Source organism: Aedes aegypti, chromosome 3 (assembly GCF_002204515.2).
Source record: "Aedes aegypti strain LVP_AGWG chromosome 3, AaegL5.0 Primary Assembly, whole genome shotgun sequence".
Lineage (NCBI taxonomy): Eukaryota > Metazoa > Arthropoda > Insecta > Diptera > Culicidae > Aedes > Aedes aegypti.
This window is the reverse complement of record NC_035109.1, coordinates 183,189,821-183,206,161: the sequence shown is the minus strand read 5'-3', so window position 1 is coordinate 183,206,161 and position 16,341 is coordinate 183,189,821. Positions and strand designations below refer to the sequence as shown.

At 40.7% G+C, this 16,341-nt stretch overlaps 1 protein-coding gene across 1 annotated transcript; it reads left to right on the top strand.

The window, feature by feature from the left end:
* LOC5577224 (zinc finger protein 93) lies at positions 1–9,413 on the top strand. The gene is made up of 6 exons (XM_001656278.2): positions 1–210; positions 285–429; positions 494–1,310; positions 7,804–8,226; positions 8,288–8,488; positions 8,552–9,413. The coding sequence occupies exons 1-6, from the start codon at positions 85–87 to the stop codon at positions 9,105–9,107; spliced, it is 2,268 nt and encodes a 755-aa protein (XP_001656328.1). The 5' UTR covers positions 1–84; the 3' UTR covers positions 9,108–9,413.
* Positions 9,414–16,341: the final 6,928 nt, after the last annotated feature.

Here is a 16,341-nt window from a genome sequence, read left to right as displayed (position 1 = left end):
CAGCACTGCACTTTGGCTCCGCGTCAGTTTTCATCCCAGTTTTGTGTTCGCGTTAGTGCAGAATGGGAAAAAAATTGAAAGAAAATGGTGAAAACCGAAAGTTGCGTACTGTGTCACACCAGCAAATCGAAATGGTTTCTGGACATCTTCTGCGAGGAGAGCCAGTCGATGGACATGGCCAGAATAATATCGAAACATCTGTGGTTCGATGTAAGTATTTATATTGTATTTTCTGACATGGATGTAAAAAATTATTGCACTTTTTCTATTCTCTTTCTGTCCAGTTGAAGCCTTCCGCCCAGTGTTATGTTTGTGCGGAATGTTGGAAAAATGTTCACGATTTCCATCTGTTTTATTGCAAGCTCGAAAAGATCCACTTCGAAACCAATGAACCGGATTCGAAAACGGTGGAAATCTGCGTTCAACCTGGTAAGTGTATATGCTGTAGGATTGACTCTTTGGATGGTTCTCTGAATACGTTTTCTCTTTTCAGACTTTGAGTTTCACCCGATCGATGAAGTGAAGGAAGAACCTCCGGATGACTATGAACCTACTTTGGACAAATCTGACATTGCTGAAAAGTCGGTCGAGTCGCCAAAGGTCGTTGAGGTGGTCGTCGAGAATGATGAACCATCAACATCCGGTACGATTCGACCGAAAAGAAGCGCTTCCACTCCGATTACGACGAAGTACAAAGTGGAACTATCCGATTCGGAACCGGAAGGCTTTGATGTCGATGATTTTGCGGCAAATGATGATTTTGAATGTGATGACGACGACGACGTTGATTACGTACAGAAGACTAAAGAAACAAAACCGAAAGACGTCATTGCAGAAGCCCCTAAGACCGTAAAGCGGCGCGGAAGACCCCCCAAGAATGCATCGCTCAAGAAGGAAATCGGAATGGACGGAGAAGAATTGGACAAAACCACATCCGACAAAGGCGGGACACCCAAAGCTGAGAAAAAAGCCCGCAAAAAACGGGGCCGCAAGCGCCTCGCCAAGGATTCCAGCGATGACAGTTCGGATGCGGACAGTGGATCGGACAACGAATTATTAATTGAGGACAGGCGAAAATTGGGAGGGCGGCGCCCCCGAGATGAACGGCTCTTTAGATTCATCGAAGAGTTTGTTTGTTACCTGTGTCCGGATCGGGTTGAGTTCGATCGATTCCATCATGCCAACATACACTACAAGGAACTGCACGGCGAGCCGGCCTATTTGAAGTGCACCAAGTGTGACAAGAAGTGCTTCACTCCTGGCGGGTTTATCAACCACATGGAAACGCACGATAATCCAGAGAAGAACAAGTAAGTTTTTTTCAATACTTAGTTTACATCTAAGGTTCAGGTTTCAGATTCGACAATTTCATCCCATAATCTGGGTGACCACATGACTTCGCCGAAAACGCCATCCTCTAAAGTGGATAGAATACCGTGAAATCTGAAAACTTAAGTTCCATGCTCACTAGTGCCTCCCTTGACTATTGATTTTTTTGAACAAGTTTGACAAAAGCGTCATCTTCTAAGTAGTGTTTGCTGTGCTCACTAGCACCACCTGATGACAAAATCTCGAATTTTATGGCTAGAAAAATGATAGCCCATGACTTACTGAACAAGTTTGATAAAAACGCTATCTTTCTAAGTAGTCAATATTCTGAGATATTTGCAAAATAAAAGTTTAATACTCACTAGCGCCACCTGGTGGCGCTAGTGAGTATTAAACTTTTGTTTTGCAAATATCTCAGAACATTGACTACTTAGAAAGATAGCGTCTTTATCTTGATTCTCTCGGCTAAAATATTGATAGATCTTGGGCTACTGAAAAACTTTCCCGAAGACGCCATCAAGTGGTCAGAATCTGAAATATCAACAAAACAAAAAAATCATGCTCACTAGTGCCGCCTGGTGACAAAACAACTTTGCAGAAGACCTCATCTTTCTAAGTTGGTCAGTCGTTAATCGGAATCGGAACTCCGCCACCAAGCGGCGCTAGTGAGCATGAAACTTTTGTTTTGCGAATATTTCAGAGAGAGACCTTTCATTGAAAATAGAGACTTTTTAGCGACTCACATCAAAATACAGACCAAGTTTGTAAAAAGAGATCTGCCTCAAATCTTGAACTTGTTCAACTTGTTCTTTCAAGTAAACTGGTCAATATTATCAAATTATTACAAATACTACAACAAGTACATAAATACAGTTACGGACAAAACAAGATCATGTCAGCAAAAATGGTTTACTATGAGAACTTGTTGGTTTTCTTTCTAAATATTCATTGGATAATTTCTATGACTTATTATACAAAATTTATAGCTTCTAAAATATTTTTCATTCATGCTTGTAAAGTAAGGGGTCGTACGTGACTTAGCATTTTAGGGAGAAATGGGGGATCCACGAGTTTGTAACGAGGGAGGGGGTTTCCAAACTGCTCGTAGCGGTAGCGCTGAAATAAAAATTGACAAATAGTTGTTTTTATCAAACTCGTTTTCGTTTAAGCCATTTAACTTCTGTTTTAAAATGATGATTCAGTTTCAAATGATTCATGCCCTAAGCTTAAAAATTACTGGAAACGATTGTATAACATTTGCGGTAATCCATTTTGCGATCAGTACCGGGAACTTTCCGAGGATAAAAACGTGGCGAAAAGACGTATGGTTGCTAAGGGAAAAGTGACCTACACGGCCGTCCTCCAGAGCGGAAAAACTGGCAAGAGCCAAGCTCCGCGATCAAGAGGAAAAAGAAGCCACGGGATAACCCGAACCAGGCAGTGCATCCACAGGAACCACGTGCGCAATGCAACAGCAACCCGTGGATACGTATACGAGTTGGAAAAAGCAAAAAAAAAGGAGGAAACAGAAAACGGAGCCGAAGGAGAGTGCTAAACCGAAAACAGCGAGGCCATCGTTATCAAAACGGAGGAAGCTAAATACGCCGAGGTTCTGAAGCGATGCGAAGCACGGAGAAGTTATCGTCATTGGGAGGAGATGTACGGAGCATAAGGCGGACTAGTATTGGTGAAATGATCCTAGTCTTACAGAAGGACGCCAAGGAACAGGGTGCAGTCTATAAACAATGACTGACTGCAGAAGCGACTCTCCAGTGTAAAAATCTGGATGAGGTCACCGATGCAGCGGAGGTCTCGACTGCTCACAAAGAGCAGTGTTACATCGACGTAGTCAGTAAGGTTATCCATCTCAGAAAGGCCCGCAGGGCACCCAGGTGGCGGCGATCAGGCTACCGGTCGCAGAAGCCAACAAAGCGAAGAACTTGGGCATACTCAAGGTACGCTGGTCGGTTTGCCGGCTCAGCCTCCTAAAGTTTGTGTTCGGAATCGATCGAGATGAAAACTTCCTTTTTGTAGCAGTCGTTTTACGCTCAGCTCAAACTGAAAATATTTTATTTTAATTACATAGTCCACCCTAATTGATTTCAAACTTACAATAAATAGTTCACTCTCTTTCCCTCTTACAACGATGCGGTACTGATTTTGATTACAAGTCCTTCCTGTTACACATAAATTATAATTACTTACGAATAAATCGTTTCGGATAATTACCGATCTCACCTACTTCTTTTTCGTGATATATGCACACAGAAAACTAATTAATTTGCTTCACACAGAAAAACTAATTGATTTGCTCAAACTCCACATCAACTATCTTCCGAGATTGTTTTTCTTTATGTTTTGTACTTTTCATTTGACAACACATCATCATCAACGACCTTCCACCGCAGTTGACCGGTCGCGCGTATGTCTCGGTGACCCTTCTCACTTGTCACTCTCATTGCTGAGCTTAGGGTAGAGCTCGGCGCCGTCAACACTCCCCAGCCCGTAACTCCGGTAGCCGTTCACCGGTTACTCCGGAATTACCTACCAGTCACTTTTTCCTCTTATATCGGTTGACTACCTTTCGCCAGAACACTACTACTTCGCATATGCTTCATTAACGAAAGTCCGGCTATCTCGCCCAAACTAACCAACAACATGAGCATTGGACGATTCAACTATATTACTCGGGCCGTATATTGTCCATCCCAATGGTGATTTGACCGCTATCGGTTCTCTTGATCCGCCTAACCTGGCATCGATTGGCGCCATCGTATGAAGATTATTCAAACCGATAAGAATCCTTGGGCGGCCTTTATTGTACGATGTAACCGGTATGTCCCGAAGGTGGTCGTATCGCTCTGCCATCTCGTGAGCACCTAGCGATTGCTCAGGCAACGCCAACTCTCCAACGGTGCACTCATTCATCAACAGCTGATGCGCTCCTCCCAGTCCCGATATCTTCAGACTTATTCGCTTCGAGTCCTCCTCGACACGGGCAACATCTCCAGTCCACCTGATTTCGAGCTTCTGCGCCCTCAGCTTCCAACTCATCAGCCAGTTCCTTCTCGATCATTGTGACCGATGCTCCCTCGTCTAAAAACGCTACCGTGGTTACGGATTTGTCACGAAACGACAGGTTTACTGGAATCATTAGGTATTTAATATTGCTGTTCAATCGGATGTGAGCGTTCATCACGACTAATCCGGATCCGACGTGCAGCAAAGGATTATGCCTTTCCATGCACCCGCCTATCGTACACCGCATCCTGAAGTTGCACTCTGCATTGCCGTGATCATTTAGGCACATGCCGCACAGCTTCTATTTTCGCACGAAGTTCTCGCGATCTACCGGTGTCATGCTCCTGAAATCCTGGCAAGAATCACATGACACTTCAAGTTTTTTGGGAAGGGCCATAAGTCGTGGAATTGCAATGGTCCCGACAGAAGTAAGATGTGCAGAAAATGCTGCACCGAAGGCCATAGAATAAGCGGTTGTAAGTAAATCGCTAAGCGATAATAAATCTTCGAGCTGTTAAGTAGAATACCTAACAACGTTGGTTTTTTCATCTACTCAAATCGCTAAGTGCCTAAAATGTGTCGACAGAGCAGACAACGGACACTTAACGGACTGACCCAAATGCCCGGGCACAAGCGGAGTATCAAAGCAGCCAAAACGGAAGAAACACAGTTAAATTTGAACCACTGTGATGCAGCATCCCACATGGTCGACAGAATGATAGCCGAACTAGCTAATCGGCAGCCAGTAGTTATAGCTGGCGACTTTAATGCATGGGTAGTGGAGTGGGGTAGCCGCTGCACCAACCAAAGGGGCCAGCTATTGTTGGAATCCCTGGCAGCATTAAATGTAGAGCTGGCGAATGTGGGTACAGTGAGTACCTTCCGCAGAAATGGTGCAGAATGGATTATCGATGTGACGTTTTGTAATCCTAACCTTTTAGGTACCATGAACTGGCGTGTTGATGACGGTTACACTCATAGCGATCATCAATCGATTCGCTATAGTATAATACCAGGCGGGCGGAAGGCAGCGCGATGTAATTCGACCCAAGCCCGAGGATGGAAAACAGCGCGCTTCGACGGCGAAGTATTTACTGAAGCCCTTAGGCGTGAACGGAACACTCTGGACCTGAACGGTTAAGAGCTAGTTGCTGTGATATCACGAAGGTGTGATGCTTCCATACTGAGAAAAGCCCATCCTAGAGAGAACAGGCGGACGGTATACTGGTGGTGTGAATCTTCGAATCTGCCTTCGGACTAAACGAAGAATGCAACGCGCACGCACAGAAGTACAAAGAGAAGAACGCGGTGCAGCATTCAGAGAGGCAAAGCTGGCACTCAAAAAGGAAATCAAGAGCCGAAAACGGGCATACAAAGTCTATGCGAGAGTGCCAATTCGAGTCCATGGGGTGACGCCTACAGAGTGGTAATGGCTAAGACCTGAGAGAGACTCGCGAAGAGGAAAAATATCAACGTCATATGCAGCCCAGATTCCCCTCTCACGAAACGTCAAATGCAGCCCACCGTTTTTATGGCTGAAAAAGTGAAAAGTATTGTGTTCAAAGTAAATTATTATTGAAAACCTCAGTCAGCGGAGCAGTTTTTTTCTAAAGTTGCTGATAAATCTAAGCAGAAGATTAATTATTTCTAATGTCTGTTACATTTGCTGGCATAAAATTTCACTCAAACAGCTATTTATGATTCGATGTGATGCAAACTCAATCATTTTCTGCTGAGAGGTTCATGTGAGGATTTGAACGGCTTGTGCATACACTGAAAAAAATCCACACGCTTGATCCGTGTGTTTAAAATTATGGATCGATTCATGAACGTCTATGTCGATTTGTTGTGATTTTCTTACAAACTTCGTGTGAATTACACATTCAATTCTTGAGTTTTGCTTTATGGACTGATTCATCAACCGACAACATGAATTCCATAGTTTTCCACATAAGTTCCTAAAGCTTTCCATTTCAAATTCGTGTGCGTCAACCTATGGGTACTATGGATCATCACCCAACACGGATTCAGTGTGTTTAACTTATGATTATCTTATGTCATGGTCATCATGTTCAAGTTGGTCAATTTGAAATCGATGGGCTTGCTGTCGATTTCCGTGTTCCAAATTTCTAAATTATTAGTGATCAACCCATAGCGAACTTAATTGCGGATGGACCTCGTGTCGAACGACAGTCATCATCATGTTCCAAAGAGAAGAGGCAAATTCTGAAGCTGAAAGTGTTAGAGGAAAATTTGTGGATTCGTTTTTCTTTCTAAGTGAAGATGTCCGAGTGAATATGAGGAGCTAATTCTAATTTTCTATAAATAAAATGCATTACTTCCAGCATTGGATATAATGTATGGTGTTAGAGAAAAATCGGATTCCACTAACAGATTTTCCTAGCTTTCAGCTTCGAATAAAATGAAATATGCTAATCCCGGCCTTCTCAAAATATGGATTTGCGGCGCCCCGCTTGTTGCTGACTCACTTGTTTGAAAAAAAAAAAACATTCAAGTGAGCTTGCGACAGGAGCCTCGAATCCATATTTTGGGGAGCAAGGTTTCTTCTATCAAATTTCTTCTTTCAGTCTCATGACATTCATGTTCTATCACACATGACTATCTAAAGCCACTACATTTCGAATTCAATAAGCAAATCAGTTGGTTTTCATGATTTAATATTTAGACATTCATGTTTGTTTCTCATGACAACCTAATGTTGATACACATGTTATTATACCGTGAAGTCAATGACGAAATCCATATGGCTACCACACTCAAGTCATGTGGTTTTTCTCATTGCGCAAATCTATAAGTAAAACACACGACCTCGGCGTGTAGATTTTTCTCAGTGTAATTGGTATAAACACAAAGTGGAATAAGAAAAAAACCCAGCAATCACAGAAAAAGAAGACCGTCTTCGCGAGTCTCGTCTCAGGCTAAGACTAAAGGTGTATAGCGCTCCAAGAGAAGTCGCCCGAGTTGCTGCGATCGATAATCGATGTACTCTTCCCGCATCATACCACAAGGCCATGGCCCCCAGTGCCGTATGCGGCAGATGAAAGAGAAGAAGTGGCGAGAGTGACGAACGAAGTCAAGGAACGAAAAGATCCTGGACCGACCGGGAATCGAACCCAGACACCTTCAGCATGGCTTTGATTTGTAGCCGCGGACTCTAACCACTCGGCTAAGGAAGGCCCTTATGAACCAATTGCGCGTAATTAGGCGATGAGCTGAATTAGGGAACTTTATGGTATACTATAGTTACTACAATATAATTCCAATGAATTCCAATAAATTAATCTAATATTCAAATAACTGTTTAAATAGTATAACTATTTAATATATAAAAACGCTTTTCCGTAAAGTAATTGTTGATCAAAATCGTAGGAAATATAGGGCTAATCATTATGTCTGCTCAATACATTCTGTTCTCATTCCTTTATCTCTCAGGTGTAAGATTTGCGGCAAAGTGACAGATCAGATGATCACTCTCAAGAAGCACATGCGAGCTCACCAGGTGCAGATGGAGCAGACATTGCCGTTCTCGTGTGAAATTTGTCCACGAAAGTTTGAAACCGAGAAAGCAAGAAACAAGCATGAACGGCTTCACGGCCGCAAGAAGATCGTGGTTCGGAGGGAAAGAGGCCGCGACGAAGAACTGCTTGCATTCTACAAGAGAATCTCATGCGACATTTGCGAAACGGAGAACAATGAAAACCGAGAGTATGAGAATTTCTCGGATCTGAAGAGCCACATAGTGGCGGATCACAACAAGACACCATACCTGAAGTGTCCCATTTGCTCCAAGAAGAACGTCTGTAGACAGCAGCTCATTGTGCATATAGATGTTCATGAGAACCCGGATCGATACAGGTAATTATAGATCTACAAGGTCAGTATTCTTTGATTTTGATCTACTCTTTCTTGTGGACAGATGCGACATATGCGGCGAAGTAAATCAATTCCTTGAGAGACATAAGTTGAAAGTTCACAATAATCGTGAACCGGTAAGTACGGAGAAGAATTATGGTTGCGAACACTGCGGAAAGATGTTCCGCTGTGAAACAAATCTGAAGAATCACATTGATCGCGTCCATGGGTTGAAAGATGTCACGTGTGATATTTGCCACAAACCGTAAGTGTGAATCCATTGCTCTGATAATACCTATTTTTCATGAATCCACTTTATGGTTTTCAGATTCAGTAAAAAGCAAATCGGTGCTCACAAGCGATCTGCCCATACGGACGAGCAATTCATGTGCGAACAGTGTCCGAAAATGTTCAAAACTCGAAGTGGGTTGGAATCGCACAAAGGTGAACATGACGCTGATTTGCGCAAACCGGTCAAGTGCGAACTGTGCGGCAAAGAGATGCGCCGTGGGGCCAGTTTGGCCAAGCATATGAAGGTGATCCACACGGTGAGCGATCCGGTCAATTGTGATATGTGCGGCAAACAGTTCCGCACGAAATTCCATATGATGCGCCATCGTGCCAATACCTGCGCGGCCACCATCGATTCCAGACCATTCAAGTGTGAGGTTTGCGGAAAGGGATTCTCCATGCGGCTCACCATGAATGAACATATGACAACCCACACGAGGACAAGCTTGTATCAGTGTGCTTTCTGTTTCAAAACGTTCGGGTACATATCGAATCTGTACAAACATCGTAAGAAGGCACATCCCGAGGAGTGGCAGGAAGTGCAAGCCAGGCCCGATCAAGGTATAGCCACTTTTATTGAGATGAGAAATTGATCTTAAAGTTAGTATTGAAATTAGGCTTGTGGAACATTGTGGAAATGTTTCGCTGTCTTGATTATTATTCGTAGATTTTTTTTTTCGCTACATGCAAAGAAAATTTTACACATTATTGAACACAATTTACTCAAAATCAACCACATGTGGATTTACTTATAATTTGTGCTTAACTAATTCCATTGTTGTTCGATTATCGGTAAATTGAAGTCAATCGCGTGTAACTTTTTCAAGCGTGTACTGACAGTGCATGATAATTTTAAAATTTTAGGATGATAGAAATAAATATAATATTCTACCAACATATTGTCAATTGTGTGCATATTCAAATGAGAAATTTACGTCATGGCCCATTCATGAATTTCAAACCCCAAAGGAAGTGGGTGCTCATATAAAATTCATAGGATATTCATGCAAAAAGCATTACAAGGAGGTGGGTGCGTGTCAAAAATGATCATTTTTGGCAATATGAAATTTGTGAATAAAACCTTATTTGTTATTAGTCTATGCGGACCGCTTGAACACCATCGGAAAGGAAAGGGAGGGTTGGGGTAGGGTATAGGGAATTGGATAAGATTTGACACAATAATGCGATTAATGCTGCAAAATGTAAATGTACTGGTAGCAACTAAATTTGAGTTTTAAAATTTGATTTGCTTATTAAAATTTGAAATAGACTGGCAGTTGTACAAGTTAGGAAGAATAAGTCGTTTTTCATAAATTTTCATTTTCATTTTCATTTTGCAGCGTTTGGTGGGGCAATGAGAGCGCAAGTCAGTCCAAAGCCGGGGTAAGGGATAGGTAATGGCCGTAATAGTCTATGCGGACCACTTGAACACCATCGGAAAGGATAAGAAGAGTTGGGGTAGGGTATAGGGAATGGAGAAGACTTGGCACAGTAATGCGATTAATGCTGCAAAATGTAAATGTGCTGAAAGCAATTTAATTTGAGTTTTGAAGTTTGATTTGACTTATTAAAATTCCAAATAGATCGGCCATTGTACAAGTAAGAAAGAATATGCTGATCGCTTTCTAGAAATTTTATAAACAACAAAATAATAACAATATGAGAGTGATGCTAAGGGCTGCTGATGGCACAATGCGACGCTTTAGGAGATTTTGATACTGATTGAACATTACTATACAGAGCGCAAATTAATCGATGGTAATAACTTTACAAACTTTATCTGTTTTTACACTGCAATCAGCATCGTCGATTTATATGAAAATATTTTAAAAATATTTGATATTAGTTCATTTGTTTGTGTTATCTAGGTGTTAATAATGGAAAAATTTTACATACCCTTGATAAAATACTTCCCTGACCAGAAATATTATATTTTGAGCGCCTTTTTCGAAGCTATTCTATCCAGGTATCCATGTACTGCTTTCAATCCTGAAATTATTCTTATTGTGCATGCTCATGCATTATATCAGTGATGCTCATAATCATGCAACAGATAAGAAGGAGAGAAAAAGAGAATATAGGAACAGTGATTAGTAATGAGTTAATTATGTAGTTTTGTTAGAATTATAAACAATTAAACAGCAGTAATGAATAATTGTAATTGTAATTGCTCAATCCACACCCTGGCAGACAATTATCCGCCCATCTAGACACGGGCTGGGTGAGGACCTACCAAGCCTCCCCCGTTAACATGTCCTATACCGTTTAGCACACCGGGATCTTCCACAAGCAGGCGCCGGAATTAAAGCGGTCCCACAAGCTTCAGATACATTAAATAGATATAGTCCCTCTGGCACTAAACCGAATAGCGGCCTTCATATCATCACTAGCACTGCCTATCCCGCACGCCAAACAAAATGCCGGAAGTAGCGTGCCGTGCAGAACATCCGATGTTCTACACAGCACATCACCTCCGACACCATGCTCAACGTACAGCAAAGACATCGCTAATAAAAAGCGGAATGCGTCATTCGATTCAGTGCCAGAGGGACTATAAATGTAACGAAGAGGAAATGAAAAGATAGTAGAGATGGTTTGGTTGTTGGATTGCTGAAACGAGAAGAAATAAAGTCATTACGTTAAAACGTGGTTTTTATAGTTGAATAAATGTATCGATAGTTTCTCATCTGTTTCTTTTCCGTGTCGTAGTTGCGTCGATTCTATCCACCTCGAGTTTTGTCGTCTCCGCTCGAGCAATGAGGACCGCGATGAAATGAAAATATAAAAATATGACCATTATTAATATTATTATTATTATTAATAGTGTTTATCTATTATTTAATGTGGTTCTCATTTGCTTTTAAATACCTAAGTAACATGTGAACTCTGCCTCTATCAGAAAATTCTAATGAATTATATTTTATTCTCCTGCACTTTCCCTAACACAAAGTATTCCTATTTAGTAAGACATTTACAAGTGCAAAAGCGCAAATAAAAGTGTGGGACCTCATCGAATCATGTTGATGCCCTCAGAGCACTCATTCTTCGATTTGCAAAAAATGAGTCCGCTGAAAACACCGACCCGACTCGACGCAATCGCGCACCTCTACCAACGCCTCCGCACATGTAAAAACTTCTGCGATAAACCTGTGGTGTGAAAGAAATGCGCAATATTATTTTAATTTCAATCCGTAGGCTCTATGCGTATGATTGTTCATTATTTTAGCTAAATATACCAGTTATTCCTGTACATCATAAGAAAAGAAAAACGATTAAGAATATCTTGCAGCGTAAAGTTTAAGTGATCAAATATTAATCCTTTCTTCGAACCTAATTTCATTATACATTGGGTTATGCTATGCTTCGCGTGTGATACGAACAATTAGATTTATCAATATAATGCATTAGCATCCAAATAAATACCCTAGAAAATTTTCTTATTGTCCGACAAACATTTCAAAACAATTACGAACTGCAAAAATTCAACGGTAACTTTACTCAACAAAGCTTTCATTCGATCACCCTTAAAATACACAGTCATCAGTAGACCATGCACTATAATATCCTCCTAATATAACGCAGAGCTAAAAATCCTCTCTTGCGTTACACAATCTGAACAAGAAAACATTTTCAAATACTTCCCATAATTTGTGCACGGCGCCCAACTCTCCAGACCTGCGCCCTCCAAGATCCAAGGTGCTGCTGCCTTACGTTCAAAACTTCTTTCCTCAAAGTCTGTCTATCAATTCCGAACTCTATTGCATACTACCATACCAATCAGACCCTATTCCTGACAGGACACAGAGTCATAACCCCAATGTGATGGATTTACCCAGTAAATCCACAACCTTGTCCTAACCCCTCTTACGTTTCGCTATCCTCGAAAGTCACCCATATTGATGCTTGGCAAAAAATATCAGTATTCAATCCACAAATCCCAAATTACACCACATTACGTTGGTCCGTTTGGCGTCGCCGGTGGATACCTGTTCTGACATTCGTTTCTTTTAAACTCCATTTCAACCATGTCCCTCCACTTTATCAATACGAATGTTGACGAATCACGATAATCTGAAGATCGTGACCAGAACGGAGGTAGGATAAATCACTAGGGACCAACTACCACCAATTATGTAGTTTTGTTAGAATTATAAACAATTAAACAGCAGTAATGAATAGCTTATAAAATTACTTTGCAGCGTAGCTGAGCCTTTCGGAACATAAGACCGATGTATGAAAATAATTTGTTTCGAAATTGTCCGCGTGGTCTTCTAGTGCCCCTATTAGATAAGAATCAGTCATAGACATACATACCGAATGCTCGCCATGACCCTATGACCAACATTTGTATATGTATAGACTTAGCTGATGTGGCTTTTCGAATAGGTAGTTCTTTCACTCATTGATTGTCTTCAAAACCTTGTCAAGTATAGAAAATTAATTTTATTTCATTTATTATTACATTGAAGCTACATTGTACTTATTAAGTATTAGGTATTATTTTATGTTTTTATCACTATTGATATTATCAAGGCCAGAATTCCCAGTGAGTGAAGAATTTTATAGTACTAGAACACCATAGAAGATCGCTAAACATTACCTAATCATGGAACGGCTTTTTGCTCTATTATTTTAGGTAGATGCTATTGATCTCCCTTTGCTCCTATCCGCAACCCGGTGCACGCGCCCTGTTGGTTTTCGAAAACCTCGTAGAAGATTACAAACCGTCAATGGCATTCCCAATTACTACCCCACATTGCACATTCAAGGGTCTGATTGTGCTCCTAACCCACCCTCAGTCTGTAATCTTCTCGCCAGTTTGAAATTATATTTTCCCGAAGTGAAAGTAATTTTGATGAGTGATAGCGTAGTGCAGCCCAACTGCATAGTACAGTAGTTTAACCAGAATCTTTAGGTCAGAAGATGAAATCTAAATTTTGTAATAAAAAGGTTGCCATTGCTTTGAAATTTACCCAACATCTAATCAAAACTACTAACAACAGCGATCAATTATCAAAATTCATCGCTCCCTGGAAAATATAATCCCAAGCCCAGGGAATAAGTCGTTTTTCATAAATTTTATAAACAAAATATGCATATCACCCATCATTACAAAAGCTGTTCCCAGCTCACGTGTGTTGCCGCAGCGCTGGTAGATGGTATGGTTACCTCTGAATGATCCCTTAGTTGAAATTTTAAGCTTTCATTCCATACAAAAAGATTAGAAATCGGTTAAGCTGTTCAAAAGTTATAATTTTTTTTAAACATTACAAATCTAATGCGCTGAGACCTACAGTGTGTGCCGATAAAAAATGACTGATTTTTTATTTTCAAAAAAATATATCTCAAAAACTAAAAAACATACATCGCTGAAAATTTGACAGTATACGTAAAATTTTCTGAACTTTCAAGAAAAAATGAGAACAGCGATAGCCCCTTTGGTCCCGAGGCCTTCAAAACACGAAAAAAACGGAAACTATTGAGTTTTTTCATGTAAAAAACACAATTTTTGTGAAATTTTATATTTTTCCTGAAAAATCAAAATCTGTAGCCTTCATTTTGTCCAAAAAGATTGAAAATCGGTCGAACGTTTCAAAAGTTATAATTTTTTTTTAATAAAAAATTTGCAAAATCGCGATTTTTCTGGTCACCCTAATCAAAAAATCCAAAAATACGTGTATCCTTATTTCGGATAAGGAACAAAATAGCAAATTTTCACGGAATTCGGAAACCCACTAGATCGGTTTTTCATGGAATGGCTGTATATATATTTTTTCGTCATTACCGTATAAAGTATGGTTTTTTTAAATTTTCATGTCAATTTCACTAATTTACATCGAATTGAATGATCTTCTTCTTCTTTCTGGCTTAACGTCCCAACTGGGACAAAGCCTGCTTCTACGATTAGTGTTCTTATGAGCACTTCCACAGTTATTAAACTGAGAGCTTTCTATGCCGATTGCATGTGTATATCGTGTGGCAGGTACGAAGATACTCTAGCGGGATTCGAACGCACGACCCTCAGCATGGTCATGCTGAATGGCTGCGCGTTTGAATGATCTTAATAAGATTGAATAACGTTTTTAACTTTTTCTTTTAAACCTTTATCAATATCGTTTTTGTATTTTTCAAACTTTGGATGGTTCGTCAATTCAAGTGTCGGCATGAACTAAATATAATTTTATAAGACATAGCTTTCTTTGTTCGCCATCACTAAAAATCACCTCTGAATAGTTCGACATTTCAAATGCCGACGTATTGACAATTAGAAGTTCGGCAGTCGAAACTTCGGCGAAGTTCGGCGTCGGTACTCTAATTTAGTGCTTCACCGACGCATAAGGGAATGCCTTTGTCGGCGTTGCACTTCGTTAGAAAGCCGACGCCGAACTTCGGCTAACTTTTGTTTATGATGCACAATACTTTCTTAATCTTTTGTCTTAAAATATATGTTCACCGCGACAAGATGCAAGACAATGCAAGAATAGTAAGTTTTTTTTCTCGTCGTATTTTTCCTCTTTATCCATGGATCGCATCACCGACCAAAGGTGACTCCCAGATCGTTTCCTTCCTCACTAATAAACACCCTTCCCGTGGTGATTGTGGAGATGCAGAGGTATTCTCGGTCTCTAGAAGCAACAATCTTCATCTCAACTGACTGTAAGGACTTGGTTGGCGCCGTTATTGATAAAAAAATATGAGATCTGCTAAAATTGCGCTTCGATAGTAAGCGGCAACTCCCATCCCTTATTCATTTGGATCGAAGTGTAATTCTTACCAGTTCCGATCAATCATGGAGTAGCAACCATTGACATGTACAGTCAGTCTATGCTATGCTATGCTAGTCCATTTCCGTCGCTGTAGTCTTTGCCGATTCTTCTGGTCCGTATTCACTCCTGTGCTGATGTTTTTACGGCTGGCTTGCAGGGCTTGACACCAACCCCCCAGATTTCCATAGGACCATTCCTCCTAAATGTTCGGAGGGCCATAGTGCACAGTTTAGCTTAGAGTCCCTCTCTGGCACTCGGACGATGATCAGCCGCTTCTGACATGGGGAACACACGCTGTTGTGAGCTAGGGGGTGCGGACTAGAACATTTTGGTTGCTCAAATTGAACACAAACTTTTCCACAAGTGCTAACAGTTGTTTGTTTGGTTGTCTCGCAGGAAACCATTTTACTGTGTGGGCACCCTTAAAATACTTCACACAAATCTTCAACATTTCGGTGCAGGCAATTAATCCAATAAATATATTAAATCAGAAAGTTGCCAGTCGTATGTTAGTTAGAATATTTTAGAAAAGTTGGAAAATACTCATGCATAATTTAGACCAAGTACAACTTTTCTTAACAGTTGGTGGTCTTTGTGTTATATAAATTAAAAAAAAACATTTTTTAGCCTGACGAAATCATGACCGTGCATTTCTAGGCACACTCAGATCATTTTTACGAAAATTTAAGATTGACAGCAGCCTGGCTGCTTGTTGATTTCCACTTCGCATCCCCCAGGTTGTGAGTCGCTCCTGGAGTAGAGACGCTACGCGTGAAAGTAGCACACATGGTTGATCCAGATGAGCCCGATTTAGTGTAACTTTGAGACCTATTTTATAAGTCGAGTCATCGACAGTTGTCTCTCTATGTGACTGGATTACTATGGAAGTCGACGGGTGACATCTGAAATATGCATACTTGCTTTGATCGACAGTGACTACAGACGAGTCACATGAATCCGCTCGATTTACAAAATAGACCGCAAATTTTATAAAATATAAATACAGTGTATGACCAAGGATTTCACAAACGTCGAGAAATAATCACATAAACATGCCAAG

Excerpts from the sequence above, each read along its gene's own strand:
- LOC5577224 (XM_001656278.2), top strand. The coding sequence starts at position 85 with ATGGTGAAAACCGAAAGTTGCGTACTGTGTCACACCAGCAAATCGAAA. Across the intron at positions 1,311-7,803 it reads GATAATCCAGAGAAGAACAA|GTGTAAGATTTGCGGCAAAG; the intron begins GTAAGTTTTTTT and ends TTTATCTCTCAG. Across the intron at positions 8,227-8,287 it reads GAGAACCCGGATCGATACAG|ATGCGACATATGCGGCGAAG; the intron begins GTAATTATAGAT and ends TCTTGTGGACAG.